This window comes from Accipiter gentilis, chromosome 2 (genome assembly GCF_929443795.1).
Source record: "Accipiter gentilis chromosome 2, bAccGen1.1, whole genome shotgun sequence".
Taxonomy (NCBI): domain Eukaryota; kingdom Metazoa; phylum Chordata; class Aves; order Accipitriformes; family Accipitridae; genus Astur; species Astur gentilis.
Genome location: NC_064881.1, coordinates 30383238 through 30406168, shown reverse-complemented (window position 1 = coordinate 30406168; position 22931 = coordinate 30383238). Strand labels below are relative to the sequence as shown.

Genomic DNA, 22931 nt, shown 5'->3' with positions numbered 1-22931 from the left:
CCTAATCAGCGATCTCCCTTATTGCCCAAACCAATTCAATTCCCAGTGTACTCTCATCCATCTTGTACGCTGAATGAGGCAAATGCTTGGTGGAAAAGTAGTATTTGACTGTATAATTAAAGGTCATGTCATACTGCACAAGTACAAGTGGGCCAATCAAAGACTCAATTGGAAAAACATCTGTCTGTAGACAAGCCTTTACATGAGTTCACTTGTGACTGCTGATGAATGCTAATCATGTGCTTCTGCCAAGGCAAGGGGTGAGAAAGATGCCTGTTTTCACTTGTTAGCTCAGAGGCCTCTTTCATAGATTATCAAGAACATTTGTGGGCATAGAATAAAAATACTCTTTGATGACAATAAAAATGACTGCCTGGATTTATTCATGTGCAGTCTACAGTATGGCTTTATTCAGAAGCGTAGGAATATGCTCGGGTTGCTTATTCTTTCAAAATCAGAGGATGTTGAATGCCAGCCAAATTGAACAGAAACAAAATTCCAGTTCTAATGGGATACAGATATCCTGACATATTAACTATTTTCCATCTTACCATCTTAGTGGCATATCTATTTATTAATTATTTTTACTAATATAACATGAAATACTCCAGCATGGTTGTAATACAAAGATAACGCTAAGATACGATTTGTGGGAGCAGAGCAAGGGGAAAGAAAGATAATTACAGAAAAAATGCTAAGAATATGTGTGTGTATATGAGGGCAAGGACAGAGAAGGGAGAAGAGTAAAATGACTGCTATTTTATTTCCCTTAAAACAAGTCAAAACTATAGCCATGGTCCTTTTAATTTGAATATAAAGATTTGGATGCCAGTCTGAAGAAACTCAGTTATGTACTTTGAAGTCAAGCATGAATCTTGGTGCGAAAAATCCTGGATGGTGTTAGTGGATAGTACTACCAGAAACACACCCCATTGTGCTAGATTACTTAAGAAAAATCTATCAGTCTGAACGTAATACAGTATATTTCAAAACTACTTTCACTAGCAAAATTCTATCTATAGAAATACCAAACATTTCCAAATTAAAATGTATTTAAAATCTTTGTCTTCTGAATTGGTGGGAATTTTTATTAACCTTGTAATTATTAAAGTTGATTTAACTCAGATGGGCTCCATGAAAAATAAAATGTAACTCTTTTACTAAGAAAACTCCAGCTGGGTGGTATTTTGAAGAGTGGCAATTAGTAATGACTAACAGATCTGAACACTCATACCCTCAGATAAACTTTCAGTGATTCCTTTTAGCAGTTGCATGCTTTTGCACTTGCTCTGTAAACTATAACCTCTTCCTCTTACCAGCTCTCATTTTAAACAAGGAACTTTCTCACATCACTGGCAAACATCCTCATACCCCAAAGTAATTCCCTTCCACTCTTCTTATGAAAAGTGACATACTCATTGAAAAGAGCTACTCATCCATAAACATGCTTCTAAGTCAGCAGAGGTTTTGTATTGCCAACACAAAAGTTAAAAAAACCCTCAGTGTGAGTTGTATTATCCAAAGGCAAGGCCAGGAGAGGCAAGGCAAGGACAGACAAGGCAAGGGAAGGACAGGCCAAGTCAATAGTTCTCCTCTTCCACTCAATATCCAGTTTTTCTGTAAATGACAGTTACAGTGATGCCACCTTTGCAAAATTAACAATGCAAGGAAATTTCAGTTCCAGTTAGAAGACTCCAGCTGGGGTCCAAGTACCAAGAGATACATAAAACAAAACTTAAAAGAATATTTCACATAATTTTCCTCTAAAGCTGAAAATTCTATTAAATTATTTTCTCTGATCCCTGCAGGTTTCTCTCTACTCCTTTCTCAAAGCAAATTATGCTCAGTCCTGAACTCCTACTTTGGCTTTGACGAAGTTCACACTGCTTTGACTTTGCTCATCCACCCAGGGTCTCTGTCTGAGAGTGTGTTTGTACCCTCTCAGCTTATTTCTAATTAATGCTACATTGCCTTAATATAACGAAAGCAGAGCCAGGGAGTTTTCCTGGGCATTGGAATTGACTCTTCTAGGCTGTTAAATCATTAGAATCGTTCCTGGTATTGTTTGTCCTAGGACAATTAACGTTTTCTCAAACAGTCCTCAGGCATGATATGGGAAGTAGCATGAGCCAGGAATCCATCCTAATAAGCAACGTGGATGCAACTACTCTGCAAACTCGGGGTATTTAGTAGTACAGAAGCAGGCCATTTTACACCACTGGTCTCAGTGCCAGAGAGCAGTCTAAGATAGAAGCTAAGCTCAGAGGCCAGCTGGCCTGCATCCACAGTATTAAACTCACCTTCCTGCTAAAATAGAGTGGCTGTATGCAAGCTGCCTACTGAGAGTAATCCCTGTCCCCCTGTAGCCTCTGAATGATGCACAGAGATTGCTTGGGGAGTGCTAATCACTGTGGGCCAGAGACAGTTCCAGCAATTTAAAAGCAACAATAATGGTAGAGTCCCAATTCCCAAGAATGTCCCCTGGCACTGTTTAATTTCCTTAAACATTTCCATTTTGGGATATTCAAACTGAACACATTCAAAGGGCCCAAGTTTTAGATGGTGATTTTTCAAAAGTTTTTGCAAGCCAGCTCCCTTGAAAAGATTGTTTAAAAATGAGTTATTTATTTCCTATTGTTGTCCTACATCTTTATGACTCCTTAATATTTTTTTTTTAAATCTGGATATTACTTATTTGGTTATATAGGTCTTTATCCTAATACATGAGAATGGATAAATAGTAAAGAAAGCTATTGCTGTATGCAAAGCAAAAGGAGGTTAGCGCAATTTAGTAAATACTACAGCAAAGTTAAGACATTGAAAAAGTAATTTATAACAAGTAAATATTAGTTCCATGAAGATATTTGCTATAGAGTAAGAAAATTTAAGCAAAAAGGAGGGATGAGATCAGTTAAGAAAAAATGAGATCATAGAAAAATTATTGCCTGAGCAGGCAACACATTAATGGCAATTTTAAGACTCAATATATTGTATTTCTTAGCTCACTCCACAGTAATGTATATACAAAAAATTACATGTCCTGCTACACTGCCAGCAATAACACCAGGTTTATTTTTAGATTTTATCTTTGACTAACAGAACAAAAGTCTTCACTCAGAATAAAATAAAAGAGGAGAAAACTATTCTCCCAGCTAGCACATTTTAAAACTTCTTCCTAATTTTTTTGTCTGTCTTTGCCATTTTATTATTTCATTTTCCCTCTAGCCTTCAACCTTACTTGCCTCTCTTTTATTTACAACTTTACAAATCTTTGCTTTCTTGAAAAATCTCAGTATAACTCCTACCAAATTTGTTTCAAAATGTATGAACTTGCTGGGTGTCAAGTATTTGTTCTTGAAGTCCAGAATTCTGGTTTTCCCTAGCTAAATCTCCAGCTAGCAAGATTGGATTTGACAGGTTCTCAGGTATTTCCAAAAGATTTCTTAGTTCATCAAGGTTTAATCTTCTTGCCATACAATCATACAAGTAAAGAATGCTCAAATTTGCAATTCATAAATATACCAAGAGCAAAATGCTCAGATGGGAAGAAAGACATATCTATGTATTACCTACATACACCTTCTAGGAAACTGCAGTAGCTTCATTTGCAAAGATCAAGCATGAAGTACATAGCAGTTAATATAACATTGTTTCTGTTTGGAAAAAAACATTTTGTGGTTGTTGCCAAGATTAAATGATGAATAGCAGTAATTCCAAGCACTTCGTGGCTTTAGTTAGACATTTTGTGCAAGTTACCTTCCACTCCTTTCTTTTTTCTCATTTTAATTCAAAGAAGGGCAAAGGATGGTATGGTGTATTTCAGATATAATCATACCTAGTTCCTGAATAAACATTAGAAACTGCTCATTACCCCTTTCCTGGCAGGCATATGTGCTGCACATGGCTCTGCAGGTGACTCCACCTCTTGCCAGCTCTGGGACAGATCCTGGCCCCAAGACCTGCCCCACACTCCCTGGCCCCATCCTTGCTCTGAGACTTTCCCCAAACTCACAGGCCTCTGGCCCTAACCCAAAGATTCACTATGAGTTTGGCAGCTCACCCATTCCTTCTTACAAATTTCTTCATCTGGGAACAATCTCTAAATGCAACACAGCCCCCAGACATTTCTTCATTGCCTCTGACAAAATCTTTTCTGAACTTCCAAAATCTCTGGGAGAACTGTACAGCAGGAGGCTCTTGTCCACAGATTTCCACTTCCTTCTACATGCAAATGCTTCATTTATCAGTCACTGCAGAAGGGTCCATTACCTTGTTCTCATTTCATCCCACCATTTCTATTCCTTCCCTGTCATCCCTTCCAAAATAACAAGGTCATTATTAAGATAAAGTCTCTCTAATTCCAGAGTCCCAAAACTGACTTCTAGTATTTCTCTATATCTTTACTGAGACTGGTGCTGTCTCTGGCATGAAGCCGAAGTATGGTGTAGGGATACTCCCAAGTTCTTAGTTCTTTTTGCATATTTCAGCTGTACTGAGATGGAAACTGTTGGGTTTCCTGACAGGAGTCAAACCTGCTTTAATGGTCAGGAGGACCGTGGAGCAGTTTTGCTTTCCCTTGTAGGCAGGGGAACACCTGGAGAGAGGGGTAAAGCATCCTGATATCCCCATGCCAGTCCCAGGAGCATCATCTACCCACCACTTCCTGATGGAAACAAATGTTATGTGCTCTCAGCTGAGCGTAGCTCGCACTGATGAGAGAGCAGGAACTCATTTTCTGAGCTATGATGGAGAAACCTTGTAGTACACACAGTTAATGCTACTTTGAATCCAGTTCCCACAGACAGCCTAGAGGCATTTACTCTTGCCTGCGACTGTCTTTTCCTGCACACATCTGTAAGACAGCAAATCACAACACACAAAAAGGTGATTGTGTGGGACAAGATGAGCTTCATATCTTTCTCCTTGAAGATCTGAAACTCCTATCTTGCCTGAGCTACTTGGGGTGCTGTTGGAAATTATTACAGAAAGAACAGATAGAGAAAGTAAATGACTGTTAGTAGCAGCGTAGAAAATTCAGTGAAAAAATGTAACCTTAATGAGTTTGTGCTGTTCTGCTTCCAGGACATTAGCTTAACTTTTTAAAAACTCCTATCCATACTTTTTTTTTTTAAGTTGCCCATGTCTTTGTTTACAGGGAAAGCTGTTAGAAACTTCAACGTTACTCATTGATCAGCTGACCTGAAACCACATATTTCTATCTACTGGTAACAGTCTAAGTATCAGACTCCTTTCCAGAATAGTTTCAGAAACAGCATCAGGGGATAGTGCCATATACCATTTCCCCCTGCCCCCCAAAATAGGTGGGACATCATGCCCACTGCCAAACCATTAGTTCTACCACTTCAGCAGTACTTAAATAAGTAGACAGTGTCTTCTAGCTTCCAAAGCAATTTAAAGGCATATTGTCTTCATTCACAATAGTGTCTGATTACCTACTCATGCCTATAAAATGAGGGGTTCCTTAAGTTATGCAAATGCTGTTTCCAGGATTTTCAAGTTAATTTTGCACATGTGTGGTTTTTTTAATTATTAAGCTAAAGTACTCACAATGAAGCCAAAACCACCACACTTTTGAACATACAGTGTTCTTTCATTTGGCTTGATCTTCCTTCAAGACAAAATACACAGAGGAGGCTTTGAGCTCTTTGAGAATATACACAGAAAAACTGTTTGTAATTTTACTCAGTGAATTATTGTCAAAGCAAACTTTTTCAAACAGAAATGGTATTTCACAGTAATTTGTGGGGGTTGTAACAAACAACTTCAGAAACACAAAGAGCATTTGGAGTTTAGTACACAACTTGTTTTTTTCTGTAGCAGCAGATATTCTTTACTCCTTGTAGAAAACTTACAGATCATTTTAAAAAAGAAAAAAGAAAAAGGGAAAAGGGAAAAAAGGGGGGGGGGGGGATAAAAGAATAAGAAAAAAACAAAGAGAAGAGAGAAGAGAAGAAGAAGGGAAAAGAAAAGGCTTTGTTAGAGGAAATACTTATACGTTAAAAGAACACAAGAAAATTTCTTGTGCTGCCAGAAATAGAATTATAGCCTATATAACATTAATTACTGAATTGCCCTTTAAGCGGCTTAAAAGTAAATGCCATTTTGATACATGACTTGAAAATTAATAATGAATACTAAATACGACAGTTGGCAAGCATAATGTTATGTGGTTAAAAATTGCTAACTCAGACCAAATTCCAAACTTTCTGATCTCCATAATTGGCTGCAGATGAGCATACTCAGAATAGGACACAAATCCCTGGGGTCTGTCATGGTCCCAGCTAGCCCTCATGGCTCATCAATTGGGCCTGCTTAAGGGATAACTTCTGCAGGGAACAAATGGCTGGGCAGGGATACAATCACCGTTCAGATCTTGCCTTCTCAAACCCCAGGACCTCTGTTAGGGGCTGGGTAGGCACAAGGCAGGCTACCAAGCCTCAGAGCCACAGACAGAGAGTCTCCCACTGCAAACAAAACCCAGAAACCTGAAAGAGTGGGGTGGTCTGAGCAAGTGCAACCTTCCTGCTACTGTTTTAGATCCCAGCAGGTAGATAATGGACAACAGCTATCACAGGGAAGAGGCTGACAGCTGAGAGATTAAGATGAAAGCTGAAGTTTCAAGACTTGGCATAAAGTCTATGGGAGACCTCTCAGCTATTGAGACAATCACTACTGGGAAGCAAAGCATGCAATTGTTAATATTGCCTTGAGGCACAACGATTGTAAGATGTACCTACACATCTCAGAAGGAAGAAACAGGGGATTTCACAGAGTGTAAAATGCTTTGCTCTCTCTGTTTCCATATGTAACACATCTCTGTTTATATGGCAATTTTATGTTTTGATTAGAGAGAGTCTAAATTGATATGTATTTGATTACTTTGTATCCTTATAAAAGTTTGGTTAGGATTTTGCTTATATTTTAACTAAAACCGTGATAATTCAAAAGATGTAATTTGCAACCTCTTCCTACCTTTATCTACTGCCTGGAATAGTTTTGATGTCCCCAAGTACTATACCAGCATAGTATGTCAAACACATTATGTAGTTATCATGACACAATTCTGACTTCAATTGCAATGCAGGCTTCAGTTACAATGAATCTACTTAACATGTTTGAGGACAAAAAAATTTGGCAGGGTTGCATTGATTTGAAAAAATAACGCATACACACATATGCTGAGGCTGCGAATGAGTTTCTTACAGCAGTTATCATCCCATGTTGATTCAGCCGTCCACATTAGCAGGATTTAGAGATCTCTGGCCAGCTCTTAGTGTATAAATGTACAACGAATTCAACCAAAACTAAACAGAAATCTTATCTGCACTCCACAGAAGCATCACAGACCAGACTCACTTTTGTCACATATTTCCCCCTCTGATGTGTGGCTAAAATTTAACCCAGAATCGTTAACCTGATAAAGTTCTTGAGCCCTAAAGTTACACCACACGTTTAAGAACTGGGTTGGATATAAGAATGTTTGGAATAATTTTAACTGACTGTAGCGAGTGATTCATAAATTTAGTGAGCACCCTGTGTACTTCATATTACTTCCCTTCATATTATTAGTGGAATCATATATACACAACCAAGAGATAAATCATTATATATTTTGTTGTAAAATATAATTTAACACAGACAGGGACACTTGTGTTTAGCAGCAGTTTCTACTGAACTGGAGCCAAGTACATTTCCTTCTTGGCCTCCTTTCCCTTCTCTGTTTCAATTTTGTGCAGTATCAGTTAATCTCTTGTAGTTTCTTTCTTGTAGTATCACATAGTATCTAAAGGATTGCCCCTAAATTAGCTTTTCTTCTCACATAAATAGTTGTTTTCAAAAACAGGTAGGTGCCTGGTTTATATGCCTAAGGAACAGAAAGAATGTTATTGCTTAGAATATTATTCTACAGCTTATACAATTATTCCCATGCATCCACTTGAGAGCTCTCCAAAGAAATATGCCCATGTGACATGAAACACATGCCCAGTTTACAAGAGTTCACCAAGAAAAAAAACCCACAACACAAAACCTTGTGGTTTTTTCCACAGTGTTGAAATTTTGCTTTCTTTTTTAATAAATTATTAAGATGCAGTAGGGTATAAGTCCCAAATCCCCTCCATCAAAAAAACCCACAACATCAAACACCAAAAAAAGCTACATTTTGCAAGAACTGGGCACAGGTTGCTTCTCAACATGGAACCTGCTGAAAGATGCTGTGGACCTCTGACCATGGCCTTGAAATCACAGTATGGAAACCACCACTCTGGACATCTGACACAGCTCTTCATCTGTTTAGGTGCAGAAGTCCATTTCAGTTATATCTGAGGGGAATTTGCTAATGTAACAGACATAATTTTATCTTTATAACCATGTAGCCAAGTATATTTCCATTACTGCTTTTCTATAGTATCCAAAAAGAAATTCTAAGCTGGCAAACTGTGCTTTCAGTGATCTGTGTGTAATCTAACAAAGCAGCTGTGCTTAGCAGGAACAATGATTTTGTCAGAGCTAAGCAAAAACTCTTCAGAGCTCTGATAAAGCCCTTAAAAGAGAAGATTCTAAACCAAAAGATTAATTTCCTTTAAGGAATCAGGGTAAGGCCAAAGATCCAATACTCAGGATCAAATTAACTGATGAGGGGAAAGAGAAAGCAAAATTTAGTTCATACGCCACATAAGGGGAGAGGTGACCACCCTCTGCTACAGGAAAGACAAATGGACCATCCTATTTCTTTCTGTTATTTCACAAGATTTTGCAGGACTATGGAAAAGATCCTTTAAAACATAAACACAGCTACATTAAAACAATTTTTTTCCAGCAATCTCTAATGCAAATTCTGTTATTACGAGAAATACATGTATATTTTCTATCACTAAAGCAACTACACATGTTCTGCAACTAATATGCTGCAAGAAAGATTTAAGAAAATGTTAACAAATTTAAATAAATTGGCACAATTGACAAGTTTTACATACTTTGAAGTTTGATTCAGTGTTTAAAGAAAGAAAAACCTGCAAAGCAGTTTGGCTTTCAAGGGCCACACTGAGAGAGTTTCAAAAACTTTATGTGAAATCAATCCTTGCACAAAAGATTTCAGACCTTTAATGGAAATTATTAGCTGTAGCAATAATAGTTTTAAACCACAATAAGCAATGAAAAAGATCTGCCAAATTAGAACAACACACACTGAGTTTTAGCAGAAAGACTGGGGATAAGAAACATAGAAAAGACATAGTTCATTCCTTCTGAAACCTTCATTAAAACATGTAAGCTATTAGCCCTAACAAGACAATTAAGAAATCTATGACATATTAGTGCATGGCTGCCGAAAAATTAAATCCTCCTATAGCTGGATCCCAAAGTCCTTTTATATCTATATGGACAATCCCACAGGATTTTTCATCCATTCCATTTTGCTTATTTATGTTAGTTTCCTGGAGCAAGGACTTTTAATTCTGTACATGGACACTACTTGTATTTTACCAGTAAACAGTCATCACAGCAGTACACTCTTGTTTTAGAAATTGGTAAAAGGAAGAAAAAAAGGAATAAAATTATTTTAACGCCACTAATATTTACATAGCATAATCCCTCATTTTAGTGCTAAAAACATAGAGAGCTCTACTAAAAAAACCCTCCAAAACCTGAACTTTTATTACTTTTCCAGGTATCTGTTGGCTCTTTGCAGCTATATTGCTCACTTTTGCTTGCCAACCAACTCTTTCCACAACAGCAGCAATTGTCATCATCACTACTATTTATAATATACATATTATGTAGAACAGGACAGCTTCTAATCCCTGCTAAATTGCTGTAATTCTGGGGGGATTTTATTAAGTCAATAGACTTGATGTCATTGAGACCATGGTTTGGCCCCATTCTTTCTCATGTCATTTAAGGAACACTACAGCTTTCCAGCAGAGTGGCATGCATTTTACACATTCTGTTCTTTACAGAGAGGCACGTTTTAACCATGCCACTGTTTATATGCACTGCTGAATCTGAAGCAGGTGACCTAATTTATTGTAACAAAATGCAAGGCCCAAGAGTCTGACTCCAAACTGCCACGTACTTTTATGGGCTGGACCAGAAAATGTCCCAAGTTTCTTGCATCATTTAATGTCTTGAAAAGGTTCTTTCAGCCAGAGCTGCCAGAATTGTTTGCATCCTGCACATGCCAAAGTGAATAGGGATCCAGGATTTTCCAAATGCAGGGACCACAAATTGCTTGGCTTTTGAAAGAAAGAAATAATTTAATCTATACATTTTGATTTATATCGAGTGCTAATTCCTTTCATACATTTTCCACTAGAGGCTATAAAAGCAATTTAAAAAATCATAGGGAAAAAAGGCAAGCTGAGAAACGTGACACCTTTTAGTTTCTCTACATAACACCTTGCTAGTGCATTCATTTTCTAGAGACAGGGAGTTTATTTCTTAAAGTAATAAGTTCACTTAGGGTATTTGCTGGGGACACTAAAATATTCAGGAGGGGCTGCTATTTAATCACATTTTAGAATTAGGATTTTAGAAAGTTTAAGAGTCTTGTTCAGTAAGGCGTGAATGTGGGTACTTCTCTTTGCTGTTCCACACCCATGTTTTTTGGTGGACTAGATTTCCAGAGCTGTGGTTTTCAGCCTTCAGTTGCAGAACCCCAAATGTCTCAAGACGGCATCTACTACTTTTGAGAAAGATGAATAAGAAGGGGAAATCTGTTGTCATTTGGCTTAAATTTGTTCTATAGGAAGTGAAAACCAATGTTTTTAAGTTAACAAAGGACAGATTGCAAATGGTACTTTATGAAATTTTATATATTTAAAGGATTATGTTTTGTTTGGAGAAGAGTTTCACTGATAAAACTTGGTGCTCCCCTCTCTGTCACCCATTCTCCCATGTTCTGGCTTGCTTTCTTCTTCTTTCTTCCCAATACATCTTCTGCAGTACATTTCACATTCCTCATGTTCACCTAGGTTAGGTGACCTTTATGGGGAGGCAGGCAACTTAACATCTCCCAGTGGCTGGAAGAGATATCTGAATAGATCTACTATTGAGGTGTATCATGAATCCCTAATGATGGGCTGTGTCCGAAGGCCCATCCATGCTGTGTTTTCATACTCTGACAATTACTTTAAACAATAAGCAAAAGAAAATGATTCTAAGTCACAAACTGTTAGCAGATTAAAAAGTTGACCAGCAAACTGCCTGATGATGTACAGGCAATGATCAACAAGAGAGAGATGAACCTTATGTTTTAAAATATGACAGCCATGAGCTAAAACTGCTAGGTCCTGTCCTCATTTTTTTTGGCAAACGAGATAAAATGAGCTACTCATTATAAAGAAAATTAACCTGACAAAATGAAGAGATTAGCATCAATAATGTAATGACAAGCCTCATTTCAATAGCCACTGATTTCCATTCAATCATCCTTACACACAGCACATACATACAGACAGCTAAAACTTGTTGGCATCGTAAAAGGAAGCTTTGACAGAACCTCCATGGACCAATATGTGTTTTCTCTAAACAGCGAAAATAAGGTTCTTTTTCCAAGACAGTCCTGTAGTAAATATTTATTTCATATCACTTACATAAAGTAGATCTACTACCCCAAAAGTAAACACCTTCTTTCAACAGCTGCTAACTGGTCAACTTCCTCATATTCCTGCTTGCAAATGGCAATCTCCTTTTTATTATAAACTATCTCAGCCAAGGTTTGTCCAGCTGCTTATGCCTTTTATCATTTGCATTTCCAATGGCTTTTGGTGGTGATGTGTAGTCGTTTTTCTGTGGGGTTTGGTTTGGGTTTTTTTTTTTTTGGTAACTTACCTAGTAGATATTGTGAGTTAACATCCCTTCTTCGGAGAAAATGTCCTCCAGGGAGATCTTTTGCCATGACAGAGACCGTAGAAAGCAGAGGGTGTCCGAACAGCAGAAAGAAGCATGCAATCATTTTCTTCATCTTCTAGAAATAGATGGACATTCAAGGATGTGAAACTGCAATAAAGGAGAGGAGATGAGCTATTTGATTACACAAAAAGATACACTGCCAGCCACCCAGCTGCATTGCTTCCCTCCCAGCACATACAAACATGCAGATACACTGGCATGGAATAATACCTACACCTACAAAAAAAGATCTACATAATAAAGTAGCAGTTAGCAGACCCTGCATAGTGTTTATAAGTATTGTCAGTTGAAGTTCACAGTTAACATTTAAAATGTATCAACTTTTACAATCATTTATAATCATCATGTATTTTTAAAGCAAGAAAAGGAACTTTGTTTCACCTAGCCTGTCAGCATAAACAGGTTTGAAGAGGACAGAAATATATTTTCAGTATTCTATTCAGCACTCCATTGCATTTTTTCAGAAGTTTAATGGTTCTTGTAGTCCGAGGGATACCTGCTTCAGAAAATCTTGGAGAATTAAAACAAGAGAAGGGAATGTATTCCAGAAACAGCAACTATACATGTGAACCAGTAACAGCTCATGTTTCCTTTTCAGAAGACTGTCTGTGGTTGCTAGCATGAAGATAACACTACAGGATGAATCTTGTTTACTCAAGGAGAGTTCTGAGGACTGGCAATGAGCTTGCCATAGGTTATGGATTTTTGTCATACAGAAGAACAAATTGACAGGCAAAAGTCCAACACTAAGAGATGAGTCCTGGCCAGGAGTTCGTTAACACATCATCAAAAGCCATGGCTGACTGCCCACAAACAGAAAGCTAAGACTGACATGCTAAAAGCTCATCTTCTGGCCATGTCTATTGTTGGTGGGCTTCCTCAGAGGGCAATTCCTTCTACTTCCCCCCAAAACTTTACTGTTCTGAGTTGTGAAGAGAGCATCTCACACGAGCTAGATTCAGCCTTGGAACTGGTGATATGATGAAGCTTGAAGAGCTCCTCTAGGTGCACAGGAGATGGATAAAACTACTGACTTTCACAACAAAGAACTGTTCTACCTGAAACTGAGTGGAAATTTTAGAAGCAATGCAAATTTTAACAGTAATTCTTCGTTAAGTAACTAAGATGTTGAAAACAATTTTAATAGGGTCCTAAACCTGATAAGCAGATAGAACCACAGATCTGTAACAGAAGGCAACTAAATGCCCCAGCTCAGAAAGAGAATTGATTTTTTTCCTACCATGAGGTATTCACTGGCAGAAAAGAAAATTCTGAGTAAATACTTTCTCTCTAATAAAAAGATTTTATACATTATTCTTTAGTCTGTCCTGCACAACCGTTACACAGTGATCTATTTTTCTGTCCATCAATCTATTTCTCCTTTTGTGTCTTCTACTAGCATCCCCAAATGTAAACACAATGTTCTGGTGTATATGCGAGAGAGCAAAATGAACTGATTCTTTGCACTCAAAATGCCTGGCCTTGCTTAAATGTTCAGTATTATCAGTAACAGTCAATATGTGATTTAAGGACATTCAGACTAGGAAAGAGATGTAAATAGTTGGTGCTTATAATAGTGGCCACAAAAATTTAAATTTTTGGAGCCCTAGCAGCAAGGACACCTAGATGGTATTATTGGTAGAGTATCTCCAGTGCTTTAGTCAGAAACAGATGAACACTGCAAACAGCGTGCACCACTGAAAATGGGACAAAATTTTGCTGGATGCAACAGTTGTTACTGGCTGGAGATTACCGACGAAAGCTTCTCCCAGGTTGTCTCCTCACTTCTCAGAGCATCGTCAACAAACACAGGGCTGTCAGTGCAAGGGGGCCTCCTCTCTGGCCTGTTCCTTCAGCACACAAAGCAAATGGACCTCAGGGATACAGGCCAGTTCTAGCACCAATGTTTTAGAAACATAGAAGCCAAGCTCAGAGAGCTAAGGAGTGTAGAGAAATCTATTCCTTACAAGGCTGTCACAGGAACCAGGCATGAACAGCTTGTTCAAGAGTGCTATCTGGCTGTTACCTAGTTATCAGTGGCATAACTCATCCCTCCTTCCTATACATCTTAAAGAGCTGTGAAGATTGGGCTAATCTCTAAGTAAAGCCATTTTACCCTCTCCTGATGGCATGTTAGTGGAGAACCAAGGATACTGTGGCAGAGCACCTTCACAACCCATTGCTGAACCATCCAGTAACAGCATGATGCCAAATGAAACTGATAAAGTGACTCAGGACAGTCCTACCAGCTCTGCAAAGTATCCCAAATTAAACCCTCTTACCTTCTGGCACTTGACATATTTTATAACTTTGTAGCAATTTTTTATATTTGGTTGCAATTTCAAATTCACTAGGTTTACAACTGTCCCCAAGCAAGTTCAGAAATAAGAAAAAAAAATGTTTGTTTGCTATCATATGATTAGCTGACCAAATAAACCAAAATGCCTGCATAATCATTCATTAGCTGTCACTGAATTCTGAAACATATTAAAGCAGTAAATTTTCAGTTTTGTGTTATTTTACCAGTCCCTTTGAAAAGTAAGGTTGGGGGTACTAAAGAAACAGAAGCATTGAATAGCAGTGCCTAGTTTTCTGGGGATCTTTTTATTAAAACTTAACATAACTTCTATTGTTCAATAGTACTTCATCTTGATTCAGAAACCTTAGATCCTTAGATCTCGATATCTTTATCTTTACCCTGTTAACAAGAAAATAAGCCTACTTACAATTCCACCAAAAAAGATCCAATTCTCATTAAAAAAAAAATTTAAAAATCTATTTATCAATACACTCCTACCCTCACAAACAGTGTTTTAAAATACTGTTTCAAAAGACAGAAATGTTTAACAGAGGAGAGCTTTAGTTGCCTCATCTTACAATTTTTATATATAAGATAATATAAAATAAAAATTAAAGTGAGTTTGCATCCATTTTCAATGAAAAAATAAACAAGTTCCCAAAGCCAAAGGCTGTGTATGTGATCATAGACACCACGGATCCAAGTTTGTTGCCACCCTTTCATCCACACTAAAAGCTTCGGTGCTGCTTTCCTGAGGTGATGACAGTCTGGACTTGTGTGCTTTGCTCTAGCTCCAGGTACATATTTGTCTCCAACACTGCTTGCATTTTTACATGACCACTTTGTATTGTGGTTGCATGGCTCTTCAGCATACAGACCTCCCACAGTCCTTTGTTTATTTTCTGGGTCTTCTGCAAGGTCCCCTGTCTTCACTCTAGAAGCTGGCTGGTGTTTATTGCACCACATTCGGTATTTAGCACCTCATTTTCCCAGCAGGCTAAGCCAGGCTGCTGGCACAGTGCTTTGTAGCTTCATATTGCTGGCTGACCCTTGCTCTACCAGCTGAGAACACATTCTGAAAGTACCAAACTTGCAAACACATATTTTTGTGGCTACCTGGAAAATATGTTTCAAGCACTTTGATTCCAGCTGTCACAGCAGGAATATTCAGCATTATACCATCAGGAGCCGACTCCCCTGGGCAGAACCAAGACCAATTCACTGTATCACAAACATCCCAAACACCTCAAAAGCAGAAGACACCAAGAGGAAGTGTGGCAATCCATGGGGCTCAACCAGGTGGAGCACCAGATGCGCCAGCTTCCACTGCTCCATTCTTCTACCCATGGAGAGAGGAAGAAGAGGGTCCTATGCAGGGCTTTCACAGCAACCTTGGAACAGTCAGTGCAGCACACTGCTCTGCTGGACATGTGAAGAAACTCCTAACAGAGAACAGGTAACTGCTGCTCACAGAGGTACAATCTGGTGAGGGTTGCTTGCAATAGCTGCAGCTGTCTTGAAGAAGGTTGGTATAAAGGAGGAGATTATCCTAGAAGATGGCAAGTAGATAGATGGGCTCTCTGGTTCTTTTCAGGCTTCCCTTGCTCCCTAACTGGCTGCTAGTCAAGAGCTAAATATTTCCATGGTGTTTTTCTCATCAATTTTATCTGTGCTTGCTTAGCCATATACCCGTGCAACAGAATAACTTTTCTGATGCACTGTTACGGATTTTCAATTTTCATGAACTACAGCATAAGAATACTGAAAAATGAAATTGGGACTTTATCTTTAAATGACCCATTTCCTTTGTTGCACAGCACTCAAACAACAGAAGCCTGTTTCTACCCTTTCAAATGTCTTTCCATTGAAGTCTCCTCATAAGGGATTGATAGATGTTTTGGACAGAGACAGTACTGAATATTCAGTGTCAGTGGTGATAAATCAATTACCTTCTCCACTGCATGGTGGATGTTATTAAGATTTGTCCTCTTCACTGTGATAACTCTTAAATAATGTCAAGGGAGAAGAGATGCTCTGTGGCTCATGCTGAAGTCAGTGTTCTTCCATCTTTTAGCCCACTTCAGGGAAATTTCTTTCACACAGATTTGGGAAACCCTTCCACTGGCCTGGAAAGCCACCTTTATTTCATTCAAGTACCTTAGAAATGTACCTGTCCTTGCTGGGCAGATCATGCTGAAAATGAAATTGGAAAACCAGGGTAGTAATATGTTTCAGCTCATGCGTCCTACTCCTCTGGGTGGTCTCCTTCCTCATCTTGCAGTACAAGTTCCCTTCCAAGGCTAAATATGAAACATGAACTCCACAAACCCCTATGTCTCCACCTTCTCCAACTGCCACCAAAACTGGCACAATTCTCAGCAGTTACCTGGAACATCAACACCTTTAGTAACTGCAGATAATATCCCCTCTCTTGAACCCATATAATTTCTCATCATAGATGGGAAGGAAACAGAAGACAAAAAAAGCACCAAAGGCAGCAGTTGTTACCACTACAAAGGCTGCCTTCAGCTTTCCTTGTTTGATAGTTAAAAAGAGACAGCCATTTACTTTCATTAAGCTGCCAGCACATCTAACTTCAGTGGTTTTAAGTTATAAAGAATGTAAGTGCATAAAAGGGAAAACATTCTGAAGTTCCTTCAGCACTCATTATCTACACATTTTTAAGATACCAGGAAACTGTGATCAAATCAAAAGCCTTTACTGAAGTTAAAGGAACTGCAAGTGATCTATGTAAGTCAATAAAATCAGAGTCTGTGTCCCCAAGTTAGCAAGCACAGTGAGTTACTTGGAAAACCAATGAGCTCTTATTAAATGAAAGCCACAAAATATCTCATTCTCAATCTCATCACCTTAGAAATTAAAAAAAATTAAGGACAGCAGGCACTGTAAAGCCCTGTTAACTATCAGGTACAATATGTTCCAAGGCACTTCGCTATCCACAAGCCAGCACATGCATTACTCATTAAAATCACTGTGTGTGGCATGGGTTACAGGACATAGAGTATTAATAATTTCCTCTGTCTTTCTTGACCAGTTGCTGACACAGGCATTTTCCAGTTCTGAAAAATAGCTATAGAGCCCCACAGAGTCCAATATTATATCTGTCCCTAGCTATGCAGGTGTTGTGTGGAGGCAGCTGACCATAATTAGGAGGATGATATTTAGCACATCAGCAAGAAGCACCATCTTGCCTTGATCCTTACAAAGGAGCATTCTACTGTCATCCTGATCCACCAAATAATGCACTGGATTTTCTGTGACTCCTTCACTAGGCTCAGCAGCACAGGACAGGTAGAACTCCCCTAAATCATGGTTGTCAGCTGCATCTCACCAATATGGTTGAATCACGAAGAAGAAACCAGGTTTGTAAATTCCTTATCTGCTCCTCAACCCTGATGGCAGGCACTATGTGCCCATGAGCCTACCCACCACTGCACCAAGTGCTGCAAAGCAGCAGAGCAGTACTCCCTTGTTAACACGTTCTTTAGCTCCTTTTAAGAGGCTAACTTTGGCCATTCATGCTGTCAGTGTGTCAGATGAATCTGGGAAACTCATTATCTAAAAGTCAACTGGTAATTCAAGTGTATTCTGAGACAGCCAACCCAAATGCAAACAACTTTCATAGTAGCACAGCAAGCCACCAAACAAAACTAACTGTTGACTTGGGAACATCAGTCTTTCATCAGTCTAAAACAATGAGTGTCCAGAGAGTAAAAGTAACCCAAATCTGCAGTGGGTTTAGGACCAGAGGCATACTCCAGCACAAGAAGACTGGGACAAATTCTTTGCGTGGGTCCATGAAGGTGTACTTCCCCACAGGAAGTTTTACAGCCACATGTTGTTGTTTTGTATCTGCAGAAAGGCAAGATCCTAGCATGCAATGACAATTTGCCTGTTCCAGACATGTCTACATAGCGATAGGGACAGGATGGCAACCACAGATTTGCAAAGTCTTCCAGCTTTGTTTCTTATGCTTTTGTATGGTACTTCTCATCCAGCACATATCCATCCCTGTGTCAGCAGCTAAAAGGGTATTCCAGTGCTCTCTGTACTGAGCCATCCCCCTGCCTTGTATAGCAATTGGGCTGCAGCTGAAAGAAACTCCATCAGTACCTAATTATTCTGCCTGTTGCTACAAATGCCCACAGCTGAGTTGTATCCTGGACTAATACAATCAAATGTGACAGTGGACTAAATTAACTCAGATTCTGAAACAGTAAAGGGAAGACCCAAAATGCATTATAGAGCAGTTCCTAGAAGGCAGGTGAATGACATTTGGTAATCAGCCAAATATTCCCACAAACCCAACACTGTGCATGAGTACCCATACACAGAGTGATACAGGAGGGCAACTGCATTCTGGAAGCCATCAGAAGAGTGCTGGGCGTGAGGGAAGAACAGTTTGCCTATCCAAGCACAGAGGTCAGAGAAGCACACACTTGTTTTGATGAATATACACACCATAATATACAGCATATCAGAAAGAGCAAAGATCAGTGCTAAATTTTATTGTGAGGTGTAAATATCATGGTAGGACTTTTACACAATGGACTTGGTTATCTAAAGGGCTTAGAGTATATGTACTACATGTATAATTTAATTTTCTACAACTCTAGTGAAATAGAGAATATTACGCGGTCAGTTATTTTTAAGTCATTCATCTAAATCACATATAGACTTCCTGATATCACTGTTGTACAACTAATAACTACTAAACCATAGAATTATAGAATAATTTAGGTCAGAAAGGACCTCTGTAGGTCATTGGGTCTAACCCCTGCTCAGAACTGGACGACCTTTTCAGTAATTTCAGAAACTCACCATGTAAAAATTAAGGGTGATGCTGTAGAACAGTATGGTTTACTCTGCATAGTTTCTAGTGGTCAGACAGCAAGCTTTAGCAGCGGGAATTCTTATTTTATGACAGCATCAATCTCCACATTATGATTTTCTTCAGTTGCCACTTGGACAATAGACCTTTTCATTATCTTGATCTTTTGGGGAATACTCATTTGCACTTTCTGGTTCCAAATCTGATCTAGACATAAGAGTTTCCACGAAGTTCCCAGAAGACTAACATGGGAAAACAGAAACTTTGCTTTTACCATAAAGAGTAGGTATTTATACGAAAGCATATATTATATGACATGTAATACATATGTGGGCTGCTTAGTTTTGTCTCTATGAAGTACAGTCACAAACCATAACAGACTGTTAATTCCAAACAGAAAGGCTTTTTTTTTTTTTTAAAAAAAAAGGATAACAGTAGTTCTGAAACTTATTTGCAAACCCACACTGATCCCAGTACGAGCACCAGCGTAAAACAATAATTTGGGGATTAAAACCACTCCATTCCAAATACTCCTTGGTCAAAATGAAAACATGATCTAATAATGTGTACACTGTATGAAAGGAGCTTGTTAATGATGTCCAGATTATAATTAAATAGCAGTACTTAGTGTTTTACCCTCCCATGGAATTAGTTTATAAGTCATGGGAGAGTATTGAGATCTGATTGGCCTTTCCCTAGTTTGCCTGCACTGACTAAAACATCTTTTAGTATTACAGCTGGGTCCCAGGGTCCCAGCTCATAAGCACTAGAGTGTGTTATAGTTTGTTCATCAGAAATCCCAGTGAAGTCAATGGAAAGACTCACGTAAAGTAATTAGGTGTGAATATTGAGTGCAAGTTTGAGGATCTTAGCCGCAGCCTTGTGTAACCAAGTGCTACATTTTCTTAAGACATAAAATAAATCAAATTTAATTTGATGAATATAGTTATAATCATAGTGATAAACAGTACATGAGGAAAAGTTCAAAAAATCTGGTGCTTAAGCTGACACATCTACATGAAAAGTGTATAATTCAAAAAATATTTTGTAGATTTTATGGAAAGCCATATGTGTATTTTAGTAAGCTCTTGATTTAAGGAGAATTTATGATGGGATTCAGTATAATAATTTCTTCTAAAGTAGTCAGCTGCCTGACAGTAGCACAGCTACAACATGTAACACAGCATGTCACCTTTTCAGATCTCAGTCAGGATCATTCACCCCTTGAATGATGGCCCCAAAAGAAAACCCAAGCATTTAGGAAGTATTACATAAATCAGTAGGCTGCATTCTTCCCTCTCAGTCAACACTAATCCACGGTCAAGCAGTGGCAGCGGCCAGCCTGACACGGAAAGAGCTGTCTTCTGAAACAGGAATATGTGGCCATTAAAGATGCCACGACAATTTTTCTAAGATCAAAGAGTACCATCTGGGTTGGGTTTCCAGGGTAAGTATATCACATGCAGCAAACCGTCCCTCAGTCCTTCCATCTCCAGCAAACGCACTGCTCTCAGGAAGCCCGGGCAGCTCCCACGCTGCATGTCAGAGGTGACTGCTCCCGGGCAGAGAGAGCTACCTGCAGGGCTCTGCCGGCTGCACGGGGATAAGCCGCGTCCTGTCCTGCTGGAAACTGGTAAAGACACCTGCAGGCTACTCACCGACAAATGTTTCTAGGTAAAGCTTGGCTCCGATTCTGCACTAATGTTAAAATATAGTGGGGTTTTTTCCTCACAGCACACACACTGTTAAATGAGTTACTGAAGCACGCACGGGGGAGAGGGTATGTGGGGGTTTTGCTCAGACCCATGCAGTCCAAGGGAAAGGGAAACATTTCTCCTGCGGACGAAACAGGAGCAGCGAACCCAGTCTCCAGCGGGACCCAGCAAGCGACCATCTAACCCAGCCCCGGACCCCGCCGCGGCCCCTTGCCTCGGCCTCCCGCCCCCCGCCAGGCCCCTGCCGCCCGCGCTGCAGCCCCCGCCGGCCGCGGGGGCCCTCTCCGGCCGCCCCCTCACCCGGAGGGGCCCCCAGGGCACCACCGCCGCCGCGGGCTAGGACCGTCCCTCCGCCGAGCCGGGGCCCCGGGGCGGGGGTGACCGCAGGCTGCGCCGTGCCCCGGAGGTGTCAGCGATGCCGAGCCCCGCCGGGCGGCGCGGGAGGCAGCGGGGCTGCCGGTGCCCCCGGGCGGGGCGCCGCGGACCCGCCTGGCGGGCGGGAGAGGCGAGGCGGGGCGGGGCAGGGCAGCGCGGGCGGCAGAGCCGGGCTTACCTGAGGGGCTGGCGGGGCCGCTCCGCTCGGCGGCGGGCAGCGGCGGCGGCCGGGAGAGAGCGCGGGAGCGCCTCCTCCCCCCTCGGCGCGGCCCCGGACGGCGCTCCCCCGCCCGCCCCCCCCCCCCCCCCCCCCCTCCCCCGGGAGAGCCGCGGGCTGAGGGGAGCCGCCGCCTCCCGCCAGCCCCGTCCCCGGGCGGCCGTAGCCCGGCTCAGCCGTAGTGAGGGGAGGGAAAAGGGGGTCCGGCTGGGGACACACCGGCCTCCCCGCCCAGAGCTCCGGAGCCGGCTCTTACCCGCGCGGCCCCGGGAGGCAGCCGCGGGTGGCCGGGCCCCTCTTTCCTCGGCCGCCTCCGCCGCCAGGGACGCGGTCCCGCTCCTTCCCGCCTGCCCCGTGAGGGACACGGGCTGTCGCCCCGCTGCCTGCCGCTCGCCCCGTGTGAGCGACGCGGTCCCGCTCCTTCCCGCCTGCCCCGCGTGAGGGACGCGGGCTGTCCTCCGGCTCCCTCCCGCCTGCCGTGCGGGGAGAAACGGGATCGACGGCCCTGACGGGACACGGGACGTCGGCCCCACGCCGTCCCGCCTGTCCCCCGAGGGACGCGGGACCCGGTCCCTCCCGTCAGGGACGCGGGCTGCCCGTCCCGCTCCCTCCCGCCCCGCCGGGCTCCCGGCTGCAGCGGCCCCGTCTCGGCCCCGCCGCCCCGCGCCCGCCGCGCACCTCGGCCCCGCCACTGGTTCCTCCCTGTCAGACCTGGCCCTGCGCTGTGAGGGGGCGGTGAGGGCAGCTCCTGGAGCCCCGAGGAGGAGTGCCTGCCCCGGCCGAGTGGGCTCTCCCCGCAGGAAAGGGCCGTGGGGTCTCCGCTAGAGGACAGCGCCGTGGTTTTGGTCTGGCGGCTCAGCGCCAGGCAGGCGGCATCCCTCCCCGGCCAGCGCCGTGCTCCCCGGGCCGGGCCCGCGCTCCCTTCCAGGGAAGCGGACCAAGGGAAACGTCGGGGAATGGAAATCCCATTCCCCGCGCGGAGGACCTCCGGGCCAAGGCAAACAGTCCCTGGTGAATCATGCGGGTGTCTGCCACCGCGGCGAGCCTGTGGGAGCCTCCGTCGGGGAAAACGCTGAGGGAGGCATGAAATAAATGGGCCAGGTAGAAGGGACCGTCGTTCCTCAGCTGTCACGGCGGTGGCGCAGTCAATAGTCCGGGTGGAAAAAGCTGAGTGCGGGGTTTATATCAACACTTACGGTTTTATTATGTATGAAGAAGGAAAAACAAAATTCCTGCTTTGTTACAAAGCAATTGTGATTTCTGTTTCCTGGAGAAAAAAAAAACCACAAAAAAAAACCACCAAAAAACCCAACCAAAAACCAACAGCAAAAGCCATTCCAAACGGCAGAGGTGAGCTGGGCTCATTGTCACGTCCAACAGGAAAGGGATAAAATCACAGAGCCATGCCAGTTTAGGTGCATTAGGTGCCAGCGAGGTCCGAGACAGGAGATTTGTACCCCCCAGAGTTGCTGGCATGGTGAGCAAACTTTGGAAATCAGCAGAGCTAATTTCTGGAAGTTTTGTAAGGCACAATTAATTGTC

General features: G+C 41.7%; 1 protein-coding gene across 7 annotated transcripts in view; it reads right to left on the bottom strand.

Annotated features, from left to right (window-relative positions):
- MATN2 (matrilin 2) overlaps positions 1-22345 on the bottom strand; it is a 78208-nt gene extending 55863 nt beyond the window's left edge. For 4 of the 7 annotated variants that reach the window (XM_049822144.1, XM_049822177.1, XM_049822187.1 and 1 more), the window contains exons 1-2: positions 21098-21194; positions 11851-12018 (exon numbers count right to left, since the gene is read on the bottom strand). In XM_049822144.1, the coding sequence (XP_049678101.1) occupies positions 11851-11983 (133 nt within the window). In that variant the 5' untranslated portion in view covers positions 11984-12018; positions 21098-21194. Of the gene's footprint in view, positions 1-11850; positions 12019-21097; positions 21195-21350; positions 21419-22067 lie in introns of those variants that run through there. The other 3 variants (XM_049822161.1, XM_049822169.1, XM_049822151.1) reach the window with 3 other exon arrangements.
- Between the last annotated feature and the right edge of the window lie 586 nt (positions 22346-22931).